At 41.2% G+C, this 27003-nt stretch overlaps 1 protein-coding gene across 1 annotated transcript in view; it reads left to right on the top strand.

Annotated features, from left to right (window-relative positions):
* Positions 1-12303: 12303 nt before the first annotated feature.
* The window catches only part of T265_14133 (hypothetical protein), a gene marked incomplete at both ends in the record, with an annotated part of 39424 nt that continues 24724 nt past the window's right edge, over positions 12304-27003 (top strand). The window contains 2 exons of the mRNA XM_009172174.1: positions 12304-12520; positions 22526-22940. Of these exons, the coding sequence (XP_009170438.1) occupies positions 12304-12520; positions 22526-22940 (632 nt within the window). The remainder of the gene's footprint in view (positions 12521-22525; positions 22941-27003) is intronic.

Genomic DNA, 27003 nt, shown 5'->3' with positions numbered 1-27003 from the left:
ACCAAGAGCGATCCGATAGACAAACGAATATCACGAATTATGATATTACCATTTTAGTGATGGAGCCTAAACCATGGAGGTGGTAGCTGAAAACGGTTGTGTCCGTGTATTTTGTGGGCGTGCACCTTGCTTGCTAACGTGAAAAGATCAAAGAATTAGGTGAAAATTTCGTACCCCTGTTGTAAATCTACCACAGCTTGTCACGAGTGCAGAGAAGAACAGGGCCACCAGCTCAGTGGTCTCGTCCTTTGTGTAGAAACGCGCCACTCTGGCGAGACAATGCAGGCGGCGACCCTAAGAGGTCTTGAGCACAATCGCACAAGGCTGTGTTTTTGATATACACGGTTTGTGGGTATCCAAATAAGTTGTGGCTCACAAGCTCTTCGGAGCAAGACCGACCGTTGTAACGCTATCTAGCAGTTCCTGCAAAAACAGGTAAGCATATAGAAAAGTAAACAGATATGGTTACTAGCACTTCGCGGGAGGTTTGCCTGTTAAAGCACAAAAGGGTTCACCTAGCGAATTGTAAATAGCTACAGAAGGAACGCTGCAGAAGACAGACAATAACTTGTCTGATACGGAAGAACATGAGATAGGCAAAGGACAACACGAGATAGCTGTGGAAAAGTTCACTCATATAAGAAAAGCGAATGCAATTATGATGGCACTGAAGGGCACCTTTAGAAAACTGTATGTTTATGATCGCGATTCATTACTAGAGGATTTAGAAGGAATTGCTGAGCGCAATATGACTAGTACCTCCGACAAACACTGCCCAACTGAGTAGCTCGTTTCATTTATTTATTTATCTATTTATTTATTTATGTACTTACGACTGGATGGTGTAGCTAGTGATGCAAAACTGCAGGTACAGAAGCATTTTTCACCGCAAATTCTCATAATTTCTCGTTGTTGGATGTTTTTCGTTTCGTTTCGTTTCTGAGGCTTACTTTCTCACTGGGTATCCTTTTGGAGAATTTTCGATGCTTTCTAAAAAATCATTTTTGAGGTGGTGTATGCTCCATACAATGGGCGGACATTCTTACTAATAGGACATCCACAAAGCACGGCTACTTGGAATTCTGATAAACAAATGAAAGAAATCTGTCTGACTTCTCTTCTAAAAAGCCCTTTCTTAAAATGCATTGTAAGCCATCAGATTTAGCCCAATCAAAAACCGCTCAGTACCCATGCACATTAGGGAGGATCATAACCACCAGAGACCACAGACCAATCGACGTGAAGCAAGTGGCTATCGATTGGAGTGGAATGTTTCGGCAAAATTTCACCCATATTTCCGCGTTTTTCCGCTCTCTAAGTCATCAACCAGTTAACCATGGCCACTGAGCCATTGATTGTCAGTTCAACCACTTGGTAGCATGGAGAAGCGGTGGGCATGTCAACCACTTTGACTGGTCCAAAATAGCCGCAAGCTTTCCGGTCGCGTAGTGATATTGCAACGGATGGATTTAACGTCTGTTCTCCTTCAGTGGATTATTATCGGGTGAACAGAACTTCTAAGCGGTAAACTCTGGTGGTCAGGAAAACGAGGTAATCTTCCGTTTGCGATTTTTCGATCATGTGTTTTTTTTCTACATAAACTGTATACCACAATGTGTAAAGAAGAATATGTTCGCCTGACTGAGAAAATTCACTGAAAAATCGTTAACGAAACGCGCAATATTTCTTAGACTAATCTGAAAAGCCGGTGTTAATATCTCCGAGATATTTGGTGAATAATCCTGAATTTCCGTTTATTAGAGGCAGTGCGGCTTTTACAAAAGCTGTCAAAATTTGTGGATGCCACATCAGTTTTGTTCTACTAATCCGCCCTAAAACTGTCGTCCCAGTAAAAGGGCATAGAAGGACCGATTTTGTGTACCGATTTCCCTACGACTTGGTATCTACCCAACGTCCCACCCGTTTGGGTCTGCAATCGTTTGGGTATTGACTTTTTTCTTCCGGCGTCATGTTCAATAGGTCATATTGTCTCTTACTAGCTAACAAGCAAATTCAACTCGTTTACTAAGCAGACTTTCAGGAGATATTCCTTCGAAGCTATTGTTGATTAGCTTGGAGAGTACTTCACATTAGCGGACCCAAGCGCTCTCAATCGGCTTTCACACGGAATCAAAGTTGTCAGGATTAAATAGTCCAAACCGACTCGATAATTTTCAACGACTTCTCACCGCACTGAAATACAAAATTTCATCATACGATGTCAGATGCCCCCATTTCCTATCTCTAAACGAAAAAAAACACCGTAGACTAGCTACTGGTTTTAATCTAAGTGGTTGTGCCAGTAGGTGGAGAACGTGGTTACTAAGCCCTACAACTAAACTGGAATGTAGCTGGACGCATTCATTTGTAAACGCACAAGTATACTAAAAAACAATCAGAATAACGAAATATTCAAATAATAACGAGTACATGTATGTGCGCATTAATTAGGGAAGTAGGCCATTCCGTTTACATTGTCTTCCACACGGCCCGCACTGCGAGCAAGTCTAATTACGCTAATTTATTCTAAAAGCGTCTTAACGTCGAAATAAAGCTTTTGAGGAGAATAATCAATAAAGCGCACTATTTGACTGAAGTTAGAATAAAGTCTCTCGCAATTACTTGCCTAGCTTGGAACGTATTCAGTCTCAACTGAATGTTTCAAAATTTGATGGCACCCCAAGAACTATGCACCCGGTAGTCACCTTCTAAATCGCAATGTGAGAACTTTTAAATACTCCAAGTGCTTATTGAAGAGCTGACTGATAAAAAAACCTGTCCCGGATTTTTTCCCGATAGTCCTCTATAGAGTACTCTCAATGGAAGTGCTGATTGCTTGCATAAAGGCATTTTTTTATTTCTGAGTTGCATCAAGCAGAGTTCAGTTCTGCTAATGTGAGTACATTGTGTTCTAGTTAGTCTGTTTTCTATCTGCCCGCGCACTTTGATGTGTCAGATAGATTCCCGCAACCCTTGATGACCGTCGAGAATCGGACCTTTAGTGTGGAGTAATCCCACTAGCAGATAAGTAACATAGGAATAGTGCTTCTGCTAACCAACACAGGGCATTAAAAGTCAGTACTGGTCACTACTGACTATGATCCCTTCCAAGTCACCTTCAAATCGCAATGTGAGAACTTTTAAATACTCCAAGTGCTTATTGAAGAGCTGACTGATAAAAAAACCTGTCCCGGATTTTTTCCCGATAGTCCTCTATAGAGTACTCTCAATGGAAGTGCTGATTGCTTGCATAAAGGCATTTTTTTATTTCTGAGTTGCATCAAGCAGAGTTCAGTTTTGCTAATGTGAGTACATTGTGTTCTAGTTAGTCTGTTTTCTATCTGCCCGCGCACTTTGATGTGTCAGATAGATTCCCGCAACCCTTGATGACCGTCGAGAATCGGACCTTTAGTGTGGAGTAATCCCACTAGCAGATAAGTAACATAGGAATAGTGCTTCTGCTAACCAACACAGGGCATTAAAAGTCAGTACTGGTCACTACTGACTATGATCCCTTCCATGGAGTAGAGCGCGTAAGCTGTCGTGGACCCTCCAGTAGTACATTCCATTTCGCTTTCATCTCCACTGTCGGTAGGGTTGATGTATTTCTACTGTTCACACCGTTTTCTTTCTTTCGGGCAAACTTGACGAAAGGAGACGTTAAGCTGTTGCCGTCTGTGAAATCGTGTAACTGACAAAGAAGTGAAATTCTTGCTAGGAGCGACGCAGAGTTTGAGAGACGCATTGAGTATAACTGATCTTGCCTTCACCTTGTACCATTATATGCAAGGAATGTCCTCGAAGAAGACTCCGGTGACTTCACAGTAACCAGAGACGGTCTGTTTGACTGTATAAGCTATGGAAAACGAAACATAATACGTAATTGTTTGCACTGTCGTCACAGGCCCCAATCTACCAAAAACTATAGGTTTGGATGACGACAATTATTATTGATAGCAAACGTCTAATCCATGCATGAGTGTGAATCATCTGATCGTTAATGTTTCATTGCAGCAATGCTTAGTAAATACATCCTTCGTTTTTGGTCATGGGCACTTTAAACGAAACTGCCTGACCACACCTCTCGCGGTTTGGTTTTCTGACCAGCTGATTCTGACCAAACAAGAAATTTCCAAAGAATATAGTGGAGCAACCATTCTATTCTTTCTTGTTTCTTCCGAACAATGATGAAAACGGAAGATGACATTCAATTTGAAGACTCTTGTGAGATTCAAACCCGTGACAACAGAATCCGGCTTCTGATTCTCCGAGTGTTACAGAATTTCAGCACATTTATCCAAGGTACAGCCATTGCCTGTGGGGGACCGGCCCTTGAAGGAAACCACTTGGAGATTCTTTCATTGGTTATGTTACAAGCAGAGGTGGAAATATTTTGGCAGGTCCTTCTGGGCGGTCTTCTATGGATACGTCGACTATGGTTAAAGTTTTGTAAGGCTCAAGTGGCTCGACTAAAGGGTCAAGTTTATTGAAATATTTTAATTTCTTTAGGCTGGCCTTCAACCAGGATAACTATTTCACTATTTTACAAAAGATCAGACGAGCACTTCTCAGAAACCTTTTGGGCTTTCGAGTTGGCTGATGTTTCATGCAGCCGGATTTTTCTTCACCATATACAATATTATTACCCGCCGCCCCATGTATTATTGTACGTGACATCTGACTTCTTGCTGAGTACCAAAAAGGAACTTAGAAAAGAACTGTATGCCACCGTCATCTAGCTTTCTCTTACGACAGTACTATTTCTCCTTCAGATAGAGCAGACATCAGCATAGCTTATTGCAAGTACAACTTTCACCTCATTCATCAACGTAGGCCTCAAAATACTGTTAGAGTAATTAGGTTAAACTGAACCCCAAGAATGGCATGTTTCTGACGTTGTGTGCTTTATCGACTTGAGTTTACCAGGCCTGGATCTAATTTAACAATGGAGAAACAGATGAATTTACACCCCAATTTGTTTGTCATTTGCGGAACCAACACACTAATATGATAGAGTATGTTTCATTTAAAAGAGCATAATAACTTGTCCCCCAAATTGTGCTCATCTTATTGTTTCAGTTCTCACTTTGCTCGAACCAAAAACATAAATAGGAAACTGAACAAAATATAAGCTTATTTGCGTGATAACTGAACTTTTTTGAAAATAGTCCTATTTTAAATTCATCAGAGCGTGTGTTTCTGAAATTGCAGAGCAGTCAGTTGAGAAAATAAATCAAAACTGACTTGATATTTTTGGCAGTTTAGAAAAAAATGGGAAAAACATCCGCCGAACGTGGGACAGCTTCCATTTGGCAACGTCTAAACTTGCGATAAATTCATCCATTTTAGATACAGTCAACTGAACATCGTAAAAAGTACTATTGCCAATAGTTTATCAAACTGCAAATACTCTGTCTGGAAGGCATCATCTAACTTCCTAGATCAGTTTCGACAAGTCATACATGCATAGTATTTATGTGTGCAGAAAAACCGTTTAGCTGTAGCATCCTTTTGGTGCCCAACTGCCATACCACCAAAAGAATGCACGGAAGCTGAGATACTGCCAGGTCACCTAAGCCTAGACAGGGGAAGTCGAGAGGCAGAGATCGGATCCGAACCACGGACCCTTCGGTCAGTAAATTTGCACTGTAACCACTGCTAACGAAAACTCGATTCTTTGTTGATACTATTCATTTGAGATATGTCTCTGTAATTGTTGTGATCACCATATGGGTCTACCAGCTTCCAAAACAGCAAAAACTAAAGGTTCTTCGTATGATTGAGTAAAAACATGATTGGTTATATTCGCAAAATTACCAAAACTCCAGTTAACCGTGAATTAGACAAAATCCGCATCAGTTACAAGTAAAGAGAATGTAGCTTTTCGAATGGAAAGCAACCTTTCATCTAGTCTTCCACGGTCCAGTATATATTTATCTTGCACTATGAACTAGTCTAGTGGGTTTGAAACGTTTTAGTATTTTTCGGTGACTTGACAAATTTGGTAATTTACCACACAGTTTCCAAATAAGTTGTCTGTATCGATCCGCAGGCGCCCTATCAAGGTGCTCTTTTAAAGATGACTCCAAAGCAGAGGCTCCTGTCCAGTAAAAGTGCCTACAGAATGTCTGGGTCCCAAACTTTGCCAGGTAGGATACAGGTTCCTTAATAGTTCGGAAGCTGGAACTACTTAATACCATGGTTACAAAAACGAATTTACAAGCAGCGGGCGTGAGTTTAGTTTATGAGTTCTGTCTGAACCGGATAACTAATTCATTTAACAGAGATGTTTGAACGTGACGGCGAACTTTTACTTATTCAGCCGGGTTAAAACGAGACCAGTTCTATCACTATTCCGGCTACATACTCGCGAATCACCACAGTTTTGGTGGGACTACTACTCCCAACGTTCCCTTTATTTGAGCGATGATTGGCGATGAGAGGTCAAGACTGAACGGTGAATTGTAGTACTGAAGATTTGGTCGACAGACATCTTCAAAGCCCCTCAGAACTAAACAGAACATGAGAGCCCTTTTTGCAATTTGCACTGACGAAAAAACGTCTTTTGTTCAGGCTTATTTTCAGCATTTATGAGGCCGGTATCAGGTTTTTTGAAACCACCTTGTTTATTCCAGTAAATCGTCTATCGCCTGAGATTCTCATCATGACTGCCTGACAAAACACTTCGATCTTATCTATAATTCCTCAAATTTAAAATTTCCCGTTCGCCCAAGATATGTAGTAGTGTGTCTTATTGTCTTAGTTGCCGACACCTTCCCAAGCGATGGTCTCTCACAAATATGTACGTACTTTCAAATTAAATGAAACTTACAACGACAGTAATGTAGTTCACCCTGCAAGGTTGACAATTTGCTTGTGACACCTAGTGGAAGCCTTGGGCCTAAGTTTCGGTCTTTTTCGAACACATGTCGGGAGTGAAACACCGAGCATCAACCATATTATCCGGGTGTGGCTATTCCGCCAACAAACATAGCAGGCTCCTGAAGTATCACGTTTGAACAATTTGCCTTGTGACACTAGTGGAAGCCTTGGGTCTAAGTTTCGGTCTTTTTCGAACACATGTCGGGAGTGAAACACCGAGCATCAACCATATTATCCGGGTGTGGCTATTCCGCCAACAAACATAGCAGGCTCCTGAAGTATCACGTTTGAACAGTCAAACTCCAGAACATTTGTGTCATGTGACTGGTTTACTCGAAGCATAAAACGATGAACCGGTAACTGTCTTAGGTTTGTCGATCCATACATATGCCTGTCAGGACTTCCCAGTAAGGCGGTGCCGCGGATGATTGAAATCCGTTGCAATTTTTAAATTATTGTTGGCTGTTGCCATATTCGTCCAATTTGTCAGCTAATAAGGCCAAGATGGTTGAAAGCGGACCTATTGTAATAGAACAACTCTTTACTAAACAAAATGAATTTACGTTTTTTATTGTAGTAATAGTCTCAATGGAACTTCAGTCGATCATATTGTCTTCGTTTTGTACACACAAATATGACTGGTGGGAAGGCGTGTTTCTTCTGTCTTCTCTTTGACTTTGTCTCAGGACTTGAGGAAGGTAGTCTACAATTCTGCTTGCTCATCTTCAAAGAGTCAAAGTCTTCACTAACCAACTGGACTAAATTTCTGCTCCCGTTAGGGGAGAAAACGATGGAACTACTCCATGCGGTTGGTTCAGATTGACCAGTTGACTGTCATCTAAAATAGTTGGTAAAGTTAGTAATACTGGTATTAGTATTACTGGTTCGTTCTTGACCAGACTTCATTTGAGTTGATCGGCAATAGCGTAGTGTTTCCGAGAAAATTCTCCGTGATGCCTAACCTACACTGTGGGAAACCGCAAAACAAGCTAATTACTTCCCCCCACAGTTAGCTGTATACGCTGGTGCATGTCAAGTACTCTCGGTGTTAGTCTGCCTGAGCCAACTCTCCGAATGCGTGTGCACCAAATCTGGTCGTCGGTGCTTTTTGTGCCTTCGTTGTAGCTATGACAGCGTGGTATTGCCAACAGATATTTCGTATCGTCTATTGACATAACCTAACTACTTTCTCCAGGCAATCTTCGCAATGTGTACAGTTGTGTATCGATGGATGAAGCAACTCACTGTTGCAAACTATCCAACTGAATTAAGCCGACGGGATAGAGCAACGTATCTGTCCAACATCTGTGAAGTTTGTGGTGGTTCATCTGTTCGTGAAATATCAGCTTATTTTGTGTTCTCCGGTCGATGTACAAATTGTCCTTTCGTCATGGCCCATGATATTTACCCGCCAACCCGTCGAAAGGAAGAACTCCTTTGTGAAAAGTTGAATGATTTTCTGTGTAAAACTAGCGTAAACAGTAGAGGTGACGTGAAAAGTTAGAAAAAGGACAATTACAGATGCACCACGGTAGGTAATTTGAATAAATGATCAATTACTCGGCGTGCTCGAAGAGCAATCGGATAAGTGTGATCTCTTTGTATCACCTGTGATACCGTTACGCATCAGTGCCTGTTTTGTCCTACCTGGTGAAAGCTCTTATCCATTGATGTGAGATGCTGAAGCGTTCGTTTGAATTAGAAGAATCTATTTGAAAGCCTGTTTGCAAACAATGGAACCAGAATTAAATCAACTAGTGAGCTGCTCATATTCTTGTCGAGGTAGTGTTCATCTGTAAAAATCCGGAAGCAACTTTGCTTGAAATTTGATCATCATAAGGCGAACGCTGAAGTGGGTAAAATGACGTATCCGTTTCAACTCATGGAATGACCAAGAATGGTAATTAGGAAAGGCGGAATAACAAAGCCCTTAATTTTACGGCAGATATTCATTGATAAATAAATAAAAATGTTTACTCCCTTAAGCCAGCATCAGCAGCAGGATGTGAGCAACCAAAACCACTATATACAAGTCCAACGATGAATGATATCCTCAAGTTACATCAGGTCGGTACTCCATTACAGCCAATATTGTGCACGAAAGATGCGGCATAGCAAAACGCTCTCATTTGATTGGTAAAACATTCGGATTTTTGAGTAACCGACCATCCCACAATGTAAAACAAAATCTCATGAACTGCCATGGGGTTGGATAATATATTGTACAGGACCCAGCAACTGGTTTCTATCAGTGCTGCTTCATCCTTTCCTGTTATTCACTAATGTACCTATTCAACCTATAGTTGAGTATGATGTGATCCAATTCATTCCAAAAACGTTTATCTGAGGTTTTCTTCTTGTTACATCATGGATTTGATTGTACTTAGCAAACACAACGTGAAATTCCATTCTGAAGGAACTCATCTAAGCAGACTGGTGTTGTGGATTTTATCAGCTTTTAGACCCAATTTTAGCAAACAATTTTGTGTGAATGAATGTAAATTGTTTAGATGTCATGGGTTTTATGTAAGCGTCTTGTCGACAACTCGTACCCACTGCTACTGATAATTTTCAATCCATTCTGAGTACTCCTAGTTCGATCAATCCTTACCTGTCCGACACTTCTTCGTTTGAATCGGACACCAGTTCACCTTTACAGGATATAATTATCTTAAACTGGTCAATAGACTTGTATTTTGCCATATTTACACATTGATCGGCCATTATTTACCTTATTTGAGCTTTACGTGGTAGTCGGTGGCCGAAAAACGTAAGGAAAATCAGTAGCTCAGGTCACCTGAAACATAATGCATGATTCTTGAACAGGATAGCTCATAGAAAACGAATACCTCGGGTGATCTGCTGAGTTTGAGGGCATATCCCAAAATAGAATTAGGATGCCTACATGTTTCTTGATTCCAGATACAGGCGGGTCAATGATGATCCCACAAAATGTGTTAAATTCAACCGCACCAGCTACCAGGTTTCCTAATAAAAGAGTGAAGTCCTAATCCTCGTGTTCCCCCATTTAGTATAGGAGTTCTGCTGCAGTTGTTGCTGCAGACGTGCGCAACAGCGCTCATCTGAACACATCCTCAGTTGTGTTACTTATGTTCTCAGGGAAACAGCCAGCATCATCACTCATTTGTATGTAGATATGTGCCATCAAGTTGACCATTTGAACTCTCCAATTCTTGCTACCTAACATCAAAGCCAGGTTTTAGTCACCAGAGAAACACTACTGATCAAATTTCATGGTAACATTCTATGTACGTGAAAGTTAGGTCTATGTACAAGCAGCTTTATCATGACACTGACCAGATGACCCGTGGAATTTAATCAGTGTATCCGTCCAGGAAATTTCGGACGCGTCTTGTGTCAATCTCATGTGCTTTACGTCTGTAACCCTGAATAACGAAAATAAACGTTATCCAAATGAAATGGTCTAAGAAGATCTCAAGCTTCAAAATAAAACGGCCAGCTGGTGACAGGGATACTATCAAAGTGTGCGTTTGATAAACGTCTTGAGCAAGATGACTCCCTTCAAAAAATGCAGTCTTTCATTTAATCCCGAACGGCTTTGGAACACGAGAAACCAGTGCCACAAATCTCGGGTAAGCTAAAGTACCCGGACAGAAAACGACGGTACTTCGTGTGTCGGGGACTCAAAACTTCAAGTTTTTGGTCAACCGGTCAAATTCGATTGTTAAGCCACCAAACTGATCACTGTCGTTCATGACACACACGGAACAACAACCGAAGAATGTACTCTGGAAAAGTGATGAGAAACTGGTACATCGCAAACTTTATTGTAAGAAAATTCACTGTAAAAAGATTGGCATAGTAAAAACACATCTGTTTTGCAGAGGAAATCGGGAAAAATAATACCGCCTGAATTACCTCGGTTGATTGATCTCTAAATTCTTAGGTTGCATTCTACGGTAACGAATACGTTTGAATGTACCATTCGTATGAAACCAGTAGATTTTTTGATGGAAAGTATCATTAGATTGTTCCGTTAGGTGTTTTCTTATCTCTGGCTTCAACCATCATTTGGCTGGTTCCGGTCTGAAAGAAATATGGTCGCACTTTCAAAAACCTCAAATCAGGAGTAATATACCACCATCCTCACTGAGATATTTTGAGCTTTTCGAGTGAAATCAAACTCGCCCGCTTTCGTTTGCCATTTTAGCTCGGTAAAATCCTTATAATTTGACCAGTGATAACAAGACTTAAAAAGGTCTTTCTAGGACAATGAGTGAAATATGGGGCTATTGAAACCCGCCTTGGTCGAGAAATTAAAAAAATTAAACTGTCTTTATTATTTATTTTGACTTTTACAAATGAACCAATGTCCCTTTGCTTTGGACATCCGAAAGATGTGGTCTCATTAAATAATGGTCACAAAAATCCACATTAGGTTCAAAATCAAGATCCAGAAAGAATTGGGTTAAATCATTCGAAATTGTTGGGTGTAAGTAGATGACAGTTACTGAAAGCTTCGCAGTCTCACTTGATTCTCTCTTCATCCAACTTGCGAGTGCTGTACCGGCTCGCGATGGGAAAAAGTTGAAGGATTTTGTATTCAGTGACTGAGACCATTGAGCGCTTAAGTGAACTTTTACACCCTATCGTCAAGTTTCAGTCATGAATATGCAATTGTGAAAGATATCTTTGTGGTGACTTTCGCCCGGTGTCTAGAAGACTTTGATAGGATTGTATTTCTAACATTCTAGTGCAGAAATTTTGATCGTGCTTTTTTGGACTCCTGAATTGAAGGGAAATTCCCTCAAGGAAGGGAGTAATTCACAGTCACTCGTAAGCTTATATCATGAATGGTTTCTATTCCAAAGCCTAGCAGATTAGAGAGATTTTAAGAAATCTGCTGAGAAATCCAAAGTAGAGGGTTTCCGTTTCATAGAGGTTTGGTTACCGATCAGTGTATTTAGAGAGTTCGTGGTTTATGTAACGATTTTTTTACATTTGTCTTACAATGAAAACACACCGAAACTTTTAAAATAATGTGTACTTCGGTACATAATTGGCACTTCAGCAATGAATAATATATTACAATATATAATACAGTACAATATAATTAGCATTTCCAGCACAACAAACACGCTATAAAGCAGTCAGAATTAATGAGTCTATTTCAACCACGAAGTACAACAATCAAAGAAAAATAAGCCACCATCCCTAGAAGTCCAAATCTCTCTGATTCCTTGCGTTGTTTTTTATTCTGCTTAATAGGAATAGTTAATTGTGGTTACTCGATTCATTCGAATGCGTGCTGCTGAGCGCCAGAATGGACAAAACAGCTGTCTGAGGCTTTGGTACTTAGGGATGTTCAAGCTTCGCACATTCATCCGAGTTAAACCATCTGCTGTTTTTGCATTGCCAATCCACAGATTGATTTCTAACATGATCCCAGGCCAGCCACCGCAACCGTCCACTTCTCCCACGCTCCCTGTTTACCGCCAGCCGTTGGTCTACATTGCCGTACCGACTGGACAGAATAGCATTCCTTCAGCCAATACAGGCGCTCCTGGCCAACAAGTAGTGCAGAACACAATGCCAACAGATCCTAGTCAGCACAAAACCGGACAGATTTGCACTTGTCCACCGGAAGTACACAAAGGTAAGCGATATGGTTTTCCCAGACATTGGAGAGATAATCGAAAGGTCTGTTGTGCTAGGAGGGCTAATAAATGCTTTCGGCAATTCGTGTTAGTCAGAATGTTTATGAGCCAGAACACAGCGTTGTATGTTAGCACCTCGCCCACAACGGTGTTTTCTTCCACTAGCATTCCAATTACATCGCACAAGCAGCCTAAACTTTCCAGTGATGAATGGATCGACCAACAGCGCCTAATTCGTTTAACTGATACGGGTATCGCGGTTGCAAATAAGTCACGTATGGCCGGGTAGAGATTCCAGACAGTAGCAAAGATGCTGAAAACTGATTTCATGGGTTTTGCATCCTCGATTCACTCAGTGAGACGTTAGGGTTCAGCATTATTTAGAGGCTTTAAAAAAGAACGGTGAATCAGCTACAAGGCATAGGAATTTTTAAGGTTTGCGCACAAATAATCAATTACAAGAAAGTAACCTAATTGTTTTGATTCCTCAAATAAAACGCTCACAAAAAAGTTACCCAAACATATGCAGAGGCGGACTGCGTAAACATATGTTTTACAAACGTTTCGTCTTTGGGTAAAATCCTACACGGTTACATATTTTGTCTTCAGAAGAATACTACGTCAAATAAAGCGCGAATTGTTCAGCTGTGGCACTCAATCGGTGCCAAACTGCTATGTGATCTGCAGGAAGTAGGGGGCTGAGACACTGCTGAAGTCCTAGATTGAGGTGACAGAAAAATTAGAAGAAAATTAAAACTGCGGACTGTCCGAACAAGAGCTTACGTGTAACCCTATGACCTTTCCCGAGCTTGGCTAAACTGAAAATCAGACTGAAATAGTTTTTAATGTTTACCGTTGGAATTTTGCCGCCCTCTCATACAGTAATCCCAGCCGTACCACTTTGCGGGAAAGAGAACAAAGGAACTTACAATCACCGCTCACGTTTAAGCACGTTTTTACGGGGATAACTCTAAGACACGTGGAAAACAGGCTTTTTCAGAGGCTTCTCAGTAACAGATGATGCAGGTCAAGCATGTGTTTTGCGTGAAAAATGTTAGTTCAATAGTTGATGATGAACTTATAAAAATATGTCTACTAGTTACCAAAAACCATCCCTTAAGATCTGATTTAATCGGTAACTTGTGGTCCACTATGTCACTCAAATTTCAGGTTACTGTAATCTTGAATAATCGTTTGCGAAGCCTGCTTATCCTAGCCCGAATGTTTTGCGTTTTTATTATCAGATCCCACATCACATCCCAGGTACTACAGTCAGTTGTCGGTTTACTGATTCTGACAATAGTTTGTTCCCAATTTGTTCCGTAAGTGAAACACTGAAACCGTTCCTTTTTTACGAGCAGCACTGGACATGTCAATCGATTATCGCACAAAATGCCAATATTGTGTTCTTCTATGCATTTTCTCCGCTGCGTAAATTCATATTATACCGTTTCCATCTGAAAAGTGATCGCCTATACCTTCAGATCGACGTTGCAGAAAAAGACGGTTTTACCAAGATCATCGTCCTTGCCGATCGTCCATCCTTATAAACATATTTTTTCGAGTACTAGCAATTTTTATTCCTTTGACGTATATGCCATGTCCGAGACGTTCTAGAGGAAAAGCTAAAATTACAGAAAAAATCCCCCATCCATATCTACATTTTGTACAAACAAATAGGCACCTAAGCACTACACGACAACACTGCACAGAACCAGCATAAAATTCGATTGATACAATCAATACAGTTAGTGGGTTGTCGGCAAACCAATCGCGTTGTTCAAGCCCGAACAACATCCCCGATATAGATTTAATAGTTTGGATGCTTCCAAAGTAACCAGTTTAGTGGTTGAAACCCGCCCACCTCGCATGTCAGATATTCGGAGTCGAATCTTCGGCGCGGCTAGGGATAGGCACTGCTGGTGAGCCAAAATACGAGTAAAACTTGAGTACGAAGCCTCTCATATTATTGAGAACTTACCAGATTAATTGTGCTGGGACAGAAGGGGGACCGTTTGAACAAAACCAATGTGAATGCGAATAAAATCATCTGTATGAAGTAACTAGAACCAGATGTTAGGCATGCTCCAAACTACCGTTCATTCCGCTAGCACTTTACTCAATATAATGAGGCGTTTATCTGCCACAGATATCCAAAAAAACTATAAAACTGACGGTAGCACCTGTTGCATATGTTACACGATAACTTATGACATCCGCGGTAGATTTTTTGTCGAAGAGACTCTGTCCCACCATTGCAGGAGCTTGTAACTATTTTATGACCGTAAACTTATTACCAACTGAACCACGGTGCGCTGAACATGCGCACATCGGTTTTGTAGGAAAATACTAAAATTTTTGGGAAGGTAAAACTCGATGTGACGACTGACATGGCCAGTAATGTGCGTCTATTAGTTGACTTGAGAGTGGATGTGCATAAGCTTGTTCGTATTGTGTGGCAAATTTGAGGCACGGAACTGATCAGGGATTTCTTGTAAGCGCCTTGGTCTTCCAGGAGGCGCGGTCGGAAGATATGCACACAGACCGTGATTACTCTTGAGTAATATGAGGATTTGAGGTCTTCGTGCGTTAAAATTTTAATAAGTCAATGACGCTAGCCGGTGCCAAATGCCACTGATGATCTTTTCCTTTCCGTCGTACGAACGAAAAGTTATTGTTTCAAGAATTTAGGTGGGAAGTAGTTGAAAGCCTGATGTCAAAGAAAAATCGGAGCTGACGATCAAGAATGAGTTCAGTCGGAATCGAATGGCTTTGTGACTGGCCAACAGGTTGGAATAGTTATCTTGTTTGTAACAACGACGAGAGATAGGATGAAATGTAACGGCATTCGCTCACTGGCCGCTACATCACATCACAGGCTGAAAATCAGTGTCCAAAATGAAAGTGAACAAATTGCGATTCCGATCCGACGTTTTCACTTTTTGGGCTTCATCACGAGGTGCAAGATGTATGAAGCGTACTGAAAACTCGCTTTGTTAGGTTGGAGAAGCAAAAGTATCAGAAGTGTCGATGACATGGCAGCGGCAACAAGAGCACTGTGGTTCATGGAATAAGTGAGAACTAGGATGGTTGATGGTGAGTTTGAGATACACTTGAGTTCATTTTGAGTCACCAATACACGACTCATCTATAACAGAATTTCAACTCCACACTTTAAACATGCAGTAGATTGAACCCAACTTGCTGAAAGCAATCTCGCTTCAGGGTTAGACTAAATAATGAGTATTATATTTCGATATGATAGGGGAGGTTTATTCAAATGATTTTTGAGACGAGTAGTAGGTCGAGGGTTGTTGTGTTCACTCGTGTAAGTAAACAAACAAAGAATTAGAAAAACAATAACATGAACAAAAAGGACGAGTGAAGACTTCATCTGGAAGAGGTGGCGAGCACCGGAAATTGGATGAACAAACATTCACTGGATGAGTACAGAAAAAACAATTCGTAAACAGCTTTCAAAAAACTAGCTTAATGATTTATTTGAGTTCATACATGGAAATATTTGGTAGAAAACTGGCGCCTTTTCTTACGGCGGCAACATTATGATCTACAGCCTGCTTTTCTGATTGTAGTATACCAAGATCGGATGTCCCGGAAAAGCAGACACTCGCTCTTATAACAGTGTCATTCATCATGCGTTGGGTTTAGCTCTCTGAGTGTTCGGCTCAAAAATAAAAACAAGCCCATCACCTTCACTTACCGACTACACTCACAGCTGTCACACTGGCGTATTGCTTAGAGCAAGTCATCTGTACACTGATATGAATCGGTATCTGGATGGATAGTCCACCAAGCCTCATTACTGGAAGGCTCCTGTAACCAGTAAGTTGGAGCAGCGTACACTTCAATGAGATCTCCTAAGGCTTTAAATACTCTTAGATGGCCACATCGCTATTCTTGACGTTGTGTGCTCCGATCTCCTCATTTGCAAAACTGAATTCCTAGAGTAATTTCTAACAGCCGGAAAAAGTATAGTGAATATAATTATTTCCAAACTGTATATCCCAGAAGACTAGAGGCTTCTGAAATGGCAGAAATATACAACATTGAGGTTTTTTGTGGTATTGTCTGGAAATACCAGCATAGCACGGTGTACTTGTATAGAAATTAGCAAGAAAAACATCGGGAATGCAGATATATTGATTGATGATAGCCACAGTTAGGACGAGTTATCTTCAAATGCACTGAGAGCTGAGAGCGACTTTGGTGGATAGCACTGTTTTGAATTTTTCACGTTGAACGATGTTTCCGGCTTACTGAATAATGGTCGCAACAACCGTCTAGGTGGCAACCCAACACAACAGACCGGCTATTCCACCTGCATGCTCAGAAGCAATTTCTCTTCAAATTCAAATATCCACTGTTCGAGTACATTACTATATATACATGTTTATCAAGGTCTAATAGATGTCACTGTTAAGAATCACTTTAACTTGTCTGCTGCTTGCTGTATATGCTGTTGTTGTCACCTGAGTGCATAATGTTACGTAACCACTATACCGCAGTGCAATAGTACGAGTCATTCAGCATCGCGCCAACGTGTGAACAATTAATTTGACCATACGGCCGTTCTTGGGGCAAAGTTGAATTTGTTTGATATATTGTGTAGAATTATCCCCATCCATCATGAGAAGTCACTGAACGTCAGCTCTTAAAAGTCCGCAGGGTAAAACGTTTGGTACGTTTAAAGATTATAAGAATTCAGTATCAGTTCGACCATCCTAATTTTTGCATACGGTCTCGTGTTTCATCCGACGGATCATTCGAAACTGAGTTGTTGTGGCCTTACTGGTTGTGACAACTAGCTGCATTTGCCATCGGTGCGTACCTCTAGTCAACCGTGCACTGCAACTGAGCGGACGTAAAGATAAGCGGGCCAACTGCTTGTCGTTCTATCATGTGGCCCCTGGCTTTAAACGTACACTTCGTCTGGTATTGCCAAAGGCAACTTGACCTAGGTTGATAAATGTGTCACCTCCACAACGTCTAGATTGTTTCGAAAGTACAACAGGTTGTATGCACATTTATAAGCGAATAATATAAGCACAAGTTAATATTGATTGGGGTGATTGAGAGGGACGCTTATTAAGGGCACTTTGGCAATTTAAATGTGCGTGCCAACCATGGTGATAATGCTTCTGCTTGAAGATCGAACAGAGTGCCCGACCAGCAAAGAGTTCAAACCTCGGCCCAGAACATAATACACCACCTGCGCACAATTGATTGACCAGCTTCCGTTTAATCGAATAGTATCGGTGAATGGTAATATTTGGAAGAAAACAGTTCAGTCCGTTTATTTTCTTTTCTGTCTTGGCCAACGGCCCGCTCATTATGACAGACATTGAAGGCCGGGAAAGCAGTTCACGGATAAAGTTCTTGCGTTCAACCAAACGACAACGAAATGCCTACATAAGTGAACGGCGATGGTTTTATAGGCCTTAATGAACTGGTGGCTACTAGGAAAAGACCCGAAAAATATAAATCTCCGGAGGCCATATGTTTATTATTTGATATCCAGCGATTTAAAGGATCAAGGAATACAAGTGCCTTGTCCGATGAGTTAGTTGGCTGAATTCGGCCGCACACCCTGTCAGTCTGCTGCCTCCTGTATGCGAAATGTAATTATGTGGCCCGTGATCGAAGTACATGTTCAACCCGCTGGATACATATGGCCGTTTTGCAGGATAACAAAAGACCGCGGGTGAAGTGGTAGCTAGTAGAAAGACTTCTCCGTGAATATCTATGCGAAATGGAATTATGTGGCCTGTGATCGAAGTACATGTTAAACCCGCTGGATACACATGGCCGTTCTGCAGGATAACAAAAGACCGCGGGTGAAATGGTAGCTAGTAGAAAGACTTCTCCGTGAATGTTCACCTTAAGTCCATGTACACACCAGTGCTCAGCGACTCATGTGCAGTTTTCACCGAATAGTGTGAATGGAGTACTTACGCGTAAAAGCCCAAGCTCCGTTTGGCTGTCGTTTTTTCTCACAACTATCCATCCATTTTGAGGACACTGGAGATGTATTCCCTTCATTAATATACTTGGAATTCTTTGAAATTAGTGTAACTCACTTACTGGTACGAACTATCATTTTTCACAGATATTAGCCGGGACTATTTGAGAAACACCTATTCTCCTGTAGCCTGCTTCCCGGAAGTGAAACGACCTGAATAATCCATACAAGTTAACAACTCTGTCCAGGTGTCTTGACGATGATCAATGACGTATTGCCAGGAGCAACCGCTTGTCTCAGGTCGTCATGGCAGCAAGGTAGACAACCGAAACTGGCTACTGGAGGAGCTTTTTGTACTTGGAGATCAAACAGCAACACCGGTCGGACACAGGTTGTATGTGAACTGATTAGGCCTGCAACAATGTTAGAGGTTCAGGTGTGCTGTGAACCAGATCACGTGAGAATAAACGATTGAACGAGGGTGCGAGGCACGTGATTATTTGGAGTACCTAGTGATGTTGGGATGGATTCTTGGACAATGGACAATTACAGCTTCTTGCATTTGGTTTGAAAGTTTGTCAAAACTTCCTGCTTCACATGAAGGTTCAAACATGAGGCATGTGCCATAGCTACACAAATAGGAACCGGTTTTACAGTAAGACAGCTCCGCAAAATCCTTTTCACCTGAATTGCAGATAAATGCTTATTTTAATAAGAGTAGAATACAGCTGGCACAACGTTGAGATGTACGCTGTTATACTATTGTACACTTTATGCCAATGTTTTGAATGACGAAGTCACAGGTTTGATTTGATTACTTTCTTACATGTTACAAATTCGAAGAGTGATACTGTAAGGTAGTTTTGACAAAATGGTCCAAGTCTGGGTCGACCTGAACAGATGTAATAGAACCAGAAATCTAAATGTGTTTTTATTCCGTTATTTTCTCACTACACCGTACGCCACAACTGAGGGAGATTCTCTATACGAGTCGACCTTCTTGTAGGTTAATCGCTTGTGTAAGATTATTACTGTATTCAGTGAAGCAATAGACTTCATGAAGTTTTCATCACTGGGCTACAAATATATACATATATATGTATATATAATAAAAATTCAAGACATACTTGGAATGTCTGAAAAAAGTACGCACTGTGGAAGAAGGGAATTTTGTGTCCCGCACACTTTTGGTCATCATTTCAAGTTGGGATCCTACTAGAATAGGGTGCTTTACTGTTGTGTTACGCACATTCAACCACCAAGGTCGGAAGTTAGATTGACTACCACCTGATCAAGAGTCAATAAACTCACCCACATTAAGGCATAACGCTAACAATTTGTTCATCGGTACAAGGTGACGGACGTTGTATTCTTCTATGAAAAGATCCTTTCTTAAAAGCACCACTCTTCACCAGTCCCTTGGAGCTCCAACAAAGAAAGGACAATGATCAACTAAAGTTAGTTCGTTAATTTATGTATGAGCTTTCCTTGAAAACGGATAATGATGAAATTTGCGCAAAGACTACCGCAATCATAATACGCATTTATTGGGGTTGTCACAAGAATAGGCAGATGCAACGGCGCAGTCGTGCTCTATGCGTATGTTTTGAGTCAATAAGTATCGTGGTACATTTTATCCATACGGATTCTTTACTTCATTCTATGGATTGATCGTCAACATTTTTTGAAGCTATAAAGGAAAAATCTATTCAATACTACCGAGTGTGCGAAGCAACGTAGCAACAAGACAACCAAGGCAAATATACATCGCTTCTAAGATAATGTAAACACGTACCTGCCTAGTAGTCCATTGTCATAAATCGGGCTTTTCGAATGCGTTGGAGATAACTAATACTGCATGCTGTTTTTTTTAATTGTTGTCTCTTTGGTGTCCACTCCACGGTTTTCTCTTACCGTTACCGCAATAACAACACCCTATGGACAAACACCAAAGATTGTTCTTATCTACCTCGTACAGATACAACAACAAATCAATGTAATTCTGTCCCTACTCGCACCCATATATAGATATATATAACAAAAAATCAAACTGCCACCAGAGGTATCTGCTAAATGTTTAATTCACGATTAACCGTAACGGGCTTTCAACCGTAGTTGCGTGACGGGAAACGGCGTTTTTAATCGCTGTTCAGTAAACTAAAACATTAACACAGTGAGTTTAAGGTGAATAATTCAGGTTCAGTCAACCCATACTGCACTCAGGTGAACTCGGTACATCGAGAATTCCCCAACTGTCTTTCTGCTCCCTGTTAGTTTACTCGAATCTCACAACAGTCAATAAGAAAATGTATGCTTTTCTTAATAATCTATAGAACATTTTACCGGGTGTTATCCTGTGTATTTCATTGTATTTCGTGCGCATTAGTTCCGCATTAACTTTCGCTGTCCAACTATGTGTTTGTGGTAACTGGGTATAAACATATGATTTGTTTTTTTAGTAGCTCTACTGTTGTGTTTATTCGCAGCTGCCCTATGTCTTCCACACTCTGGGAAAACCCAGCCAATAACATTGTCAACAAGTATAAAAGAAATCTGATCTTATCATATCAGTAGATGGGCGGAAAGGAGAACAAGTGTAGAATAACCGACATACGCTGGGTCTCAGAATGTTGATAATTAGGAGCCAATTACAAGTAGTCTAATCCCAGTATGTTGGCACTCCTCGCTGAAAAGACGCAGTAGGAAAACCATTGCTTCTTGGACGTTATCCCATAGCTCTCCCTTCTTCAATAAAAATATTTCCGGTGCCCCACCATGTCTTCCTCAACAATAGGTATTTCTGCCGTGGAGTGGTGATCAAAATGATCGGTATCAAAGGCTCCTTAAACTAAAGTAATAAAATCTTATTTGTACCCAGTAAAATCAATTTTCACATAGTCTGTAAAGAGAGCACCGTTCACGTTTGGGACTCTCTAGCGCTATGGATTAGGTATCCGTCGTCAGAATCATTGGTAACTTGTGGTTTTTGTAATCTGACTGAATAAAAAACAGAAGACAGTGTTCTTCATTATCCTGCGATACCAACAAGAATGACTGCTGATTTTGGGTTGTGGCATTTTGCTTCATTTTTGGGAGATTAGATTAAGCGAGTGATTGACAATTATTTACTTATTTACTTGATCACTCCAGTAACGATCATGGCCATTTTATCTCGTGTTTCAAAGAGTCAGACATCACAAAACCGCCTGATGTGAATTTCATGAGTACGGATTTAGCAGACCTATATCTTGCCCAGTTGCTAGTTACTCACACTGAGCAGCCATTCGTGCGGCTAAGTGTTTAAATTATTGGCCAAAATGCCAGGATCCGAAACTCCCTGACGTTCCGCAAGATGTGCACATTTGATGATGACCAACGAGGATGAAACAAACGTACATTTTTTCTTGGCTTTTTTGGCATAGCCTAAGTTAAGTTGAAGGACAAAAGCTCGGTTGCTGTTACCAGATTTTCGGATTGGCGCTATTGCTCAACACTGGCTGAGCTACTGGTTAGACGGTGATGCACGAAATCAACTGTTTTGCAGTAATGGTGGACTAAAAAATCCACTTGTTTATTGGGATATTTTTTTACTGACCGAAAAAACGCACTGTCTGTCTAAATAGGTCCGGAGTGCATGGTTAAGTGGGCACAGACGATGTCTCCTCAAATGGCAACGAAACGTATTCAAATCAGTTACCAGTCTCGGTGAACAGAAAAGCAGCCGCCTGATCCATTAACAATATCCGAATGTATGCAATGCAAGAACCTTACTAGGGCCCTGTTATATCAGAAACCTGCTTTCTGTAAAAGTGCTTGCCGGGAAATAAATAGACACAGGGTAAGCCGCCGTTGTGCACTTTCCCTTCCGAATGGTCTTGTCACTATGTGATTATTGGTAGCTGGAAATCCTCCAACCACTACACACTCGGTGATGGCTTATTTCTCATTGTTTATACTATTTGCGCAAAACGTGACCTAGACCTAAAGCTTTGGTGAACTCTCACCCACCGTTACAATCCTTCAGCACTCATGGAAGGAAGATTAATTCCAAACATGAAAACGCTGCGCATTCCCACGTCTCATATGGAATCGGAACAACAAACTTCAACCCCAGTACTGGCCACATCCACCCCTGTGCATACATCTGCTTATGGTCTTTCTCTGAATGTCCCAAAACCAACTGTCATCTCACCCAACTTGGTCGCGAATGTTGGTCAGCCACATGGATATCGACCAGTTCAACTGATACTGATTCCAACTTCTTCTTCAACCGGATTGACACAGTACATGGTATCACCAAATGTGGGAAACTCGACACCAAAAAACGACTTAACTTTGACAGATAGACCTCAAGTCCCGCCTGATGTACTGGTTACCTCAGCTCAAAGCAAACAACACGCTTTCGCAGACATCGCCGGTCAAACTGGACAAGAAGTTCGGTAAGTCTGACATAAATTTGACTACCTCATAAACCGTTCCAACCAAACAGTAGATAATAATTGTCTTGCGTTTGCAGCAGCCCCGTGTAGGGTACACAAAATGTTGATATAGTCGACTCTCAAAAAGCATAATGAGAAAGTCGATGCTGAGACAACAGGCTACTTGCTACTGTTAATTACTTAATCGCCTGACTGGAAGGCAGCAACAATGGACTTTTTACCACGTCGATTTCACAGTCGGACAAATGTCCTCTACAGGACCCTTGAATGATTCTAGGGATTACGTTCTTTTACTATAAGCTACCGCACAACTTCCTTCAATACTTCAAAGCATATTCGTAGATTAGACTCTATTAACCACTAATAGGATATATACCTCGCGATAACCAGTATAAAACTCGCTCAGTTCTACTTTATCCAATGAGTTTAAGAAACTAAACTTCATACAGAGAAGAATTTCCTTTCGGGCTACCAGTAACTGAAAAGGACAATGCAAGAAAGAATAAAACTAATTACAGTGAAACGGGGGTTTGGCAATGGGAAGAAACCACGACCGGATTCTTCAGTCCGATCCAGGTAATGGAGAGTAGAAATCCTGCGAGTTCAAAATCTCTGGTGAAAGTGATCCGTGTTGTTCTTGATCTACACATGCATCAGGGGGACTTATTTCCAGGTTTGGTACCTTCGGTGGTAGTGCCGTCATTAGTGCCTTTGTGTCCACACGCCTTTTGCTCCACTTGCTAGCTTATTGATCTGAGCAAATCAACAATAGATCAAGTGAGTTTGTCGCTGAAGCGTGCTTGTTCCTACCTTGAGTGCAAGATGAGCACAGAATATCAGACCGTACGTTTGACTGAGTCTGGAACCATTCAATCGAAGAATTCTGGATGCCGGTTAATTAGCATTCATAAGATAATACATCTGAATGGTACAATGGACAAAACGCCAGTTTTTTCTCGCTTGTCCACACTCTGGTTCAAATAGGAGCACGCACATTTCCCAAACAGGTTAGTCATAACTGAATCTCAGTGAATTTTTTATAGATTTCGTTTTGCTACGCATCGAAAGACTGTGTTTAGCGGAGGGGGGATTTGAGCTGCTACTTAGGCCATTTCACTGATCTAATCGATAACTCTCCGTGGACTGCAATTACCATACGTTATGTTCAGGGTTCAAACTTCGGTGCTGAGAGGCCACCATAGGAGTGTTTTACATTTTTAATAACAAATCTACTGTCTGCACGCTCAACAGAATGTTCATTTCAATCCAATGAACCGGTAGTAGATGGAAAAACCTCGTGGTGCCACCGAACTGCTGCCATTAACAACAAATGACTCACAATTGAAATTGTTTGCTCGAAATTCTTGTGAACCCTTTACTGACCAGTCGCTCCAAATAAGACGCCCAGAATGCCAGGAGTTTACCGCAGACGCCCATCCGAAGCAAATGTTGCTTGAGAGCCTTACCTCATCACCCAACAAGCAAACGGAAATAAAGCAGATTCCACAAGTTGAGTGAGCATCTCCCCAGTTGTCCTCAGCGTTCATTAACCCCTTGAGTAAAAGATATGAAGCAAAGGGTCAAATCAGCAAGACGTCATATCTGATGTGGTCGCAGATGGACTGAGTTGATTTTTGGTCAGGTTGAACGTAATCTGAGCACTTTAAACCGGTGGATTTGCCACGGGGACCGTATGCAAAATAGGAAGGGAATTCCCAACACCAGATGCTACGATACGGGATTTTGTGACGCCCTGGATTCCATTCCAGAGGTAAGTAAGTACCATGTGGGTTAAGCAGATGGATAGACCATTATAGCTCCTCACAATAAAACACTTTACAATCTGTTCTTTCCTTTTTCCCTTCGACCTCATTCATACTGCCTAATCAACGAAAACATCGTTTTTTCCTTCTAACTGTGGAACTGTTGGTCCGGTCAGAAACCTGTGACGCACGGTGACAACGTCGGTCTAGAGGTAAAACAGGCTCTTCGACAACGTGAATAGGATTAACAGATGAATTATAATTACGTGAGATTTGAAGGCAAAACGTCCCGGTATCCGGGTAAATAGTACGTAAAAGTGCTTTGATGATGTGTAGTAATAAACGTTGCATATGTCAATATGCACTAACTTCTGCGCAAAGTTTGGACTGGCATGACGATCACCCACTCAGTGTGATGTTTCAAGTAGTATAAATGTACGAATCGATAATTTTTTTGGCAAATAGCTGCTTCGACGATCGGTTAAAAACATGTACTTTCTAAGCTTAAAACGGCTGGCAAAATAAACAGGTGGACTGAACAGCGTTTCAACATATCTCACTTCCCAACTTTTACAATCTGGTTCCGTTTTTCTTTGATTCAAGTGCAAGTAGCTCAGAAAAGTACTCTGTTATCATTATTAGTTCGGCATTCTGATGTAAGCGTGTCAGTGTCACTTGATGTTCAGTGAAAATCCTCCGAAGCGCGGTGTAGTCCATCCGAACGCTTCCTCAATGAAAGAATATATTATTATACACCTAATCGCATTGCTTCCTGGTGCTGTCACCTCGGTTTATGACTGAATAGAAACAATAGACCACCCGATTTTAACGGACAATGCGTTCATCGAGTGACCTTGTCATAGGAATCTCTGAAGAACAGTTATAACCAGTGTTCCCTATATACGGGAAAATAAGTTTTACAGTCTTAGGCGGGTACTTTGAGATACTTACTGGAGCTTCACATAAACTAATTCAAAATGGCTTCATTTTCATGTCGTGTGATAAAGAATTGGGCACTGTTTGAGATCTATCGCTGCAATTCATCAAGCTCGAGATGGCTCTATAGTTGAGGCGAGAACTTACTGACCAGAAGATCCGTGGTTCGAACCCATCTCTGCACCTCTACTGCCCCCGACAAGGCTTGGGTAAACTCGCAGCATCTCAGCCATTGAACTTTTTTGGGCTATCGTGGCGGCTACGCATCGGAAGGGTGTTATGGCCGAACGATTATGTATATTATTCATAACTGATTTGCTTGACAAAGCTGTCAAGCGTGTCTCAATCAAAGGCCTTTAGAAAGTTCTCTGTGGCACGCTATGGAAACATTCATTACGGTTAGCTGTGACACTTAGACGCTGTCCACTGTTTCATTATGTTGATTTATTTCTCGGCCAGGCACATTCTGTTGCTCGATGACCAATGAACGAACGTCTATCATATCAAGTTTTTATTTCTCCAAGAAAAGTTTGGCAGGGCTAGTTTTAGTCTCAAGAAACAAACACTTATTTTAGAGAATTAATATTCCTAAGCGGTTATCACCTGGAGTACCAAAGCATTTTCCTCCATAGCTCATGCTAAAACTGGTTTCTACAATGCTGTTGTCACTTTAGCGTTGTCTCGGCGACCATTCAGGTGTTTCTTTTACTACGACTGGTTCAGCATTTCCGACAAAGATCGTAGTTTAACATCATCCCTAGAATGAAATGTTGCCTCTGCATGCTCAAGCCACATAGATCTGAATGCACTACTGAGCACAAGGTTACATAGTTTTGGCTGCGTCAGCTAGGCCCTTCAAAACAAAACTCACCACAGATAACCTGTCCTTGGTGCGGACCGTTTTGTTTAGTGGACTGGTTCAATCCAGAAAGCGAAATCTGGAAGAAGCAAAATTGCTCTCAAATGAAAGGATGTTGGGATGAATTAAGAAAACACCAAATAGACGCTCGAAAAGTGTTTCGTTGACAGAACACAATAATCATACGTCTTCCAAATTCTAGCCAACTCTCTTGTTTACGGTATCCTTCGCCCGAATATACCGTACAAAGCTTCTTTCATATTTCATTTGGTACTACATTTGAGATATCGCGGTACATCGTCTGGGCGGAATATACACATAACGAGGCTGCTGAGGGCTCTGACAGAACGCGACCGGTTCCATCTTTTCTAAATCTCATGGAGTACCACTTCTTTGAAATGGTGTCACTGATCGCAAAGAAACAAGCATGAAAAATCACGATTACCAGGACAATGGGAAGCAGGTACCACGTATATATATATATATATATATATATATATATATA

The sequence above is a fragment of the Opisthorchis viverrini genome (genome assembly GCF_000715545.1).
Source record: "Opisthorchis viverrini unplaced genomic scaffold opera_v5_147, whole genome shotgun sequence".
NCBI classification, from domain to species: Eukaryota; Metazoa; Platyhelminthes; class Trematoda; order Opisthorchiida; family Opisthorchiidae; genus Opisthorchis; species Opisthorchis viverrini.
Note: the sequence above shows the minus strand (reverse complement) of the source record. Positions and strands in the feature narration are given on the sequence as shown.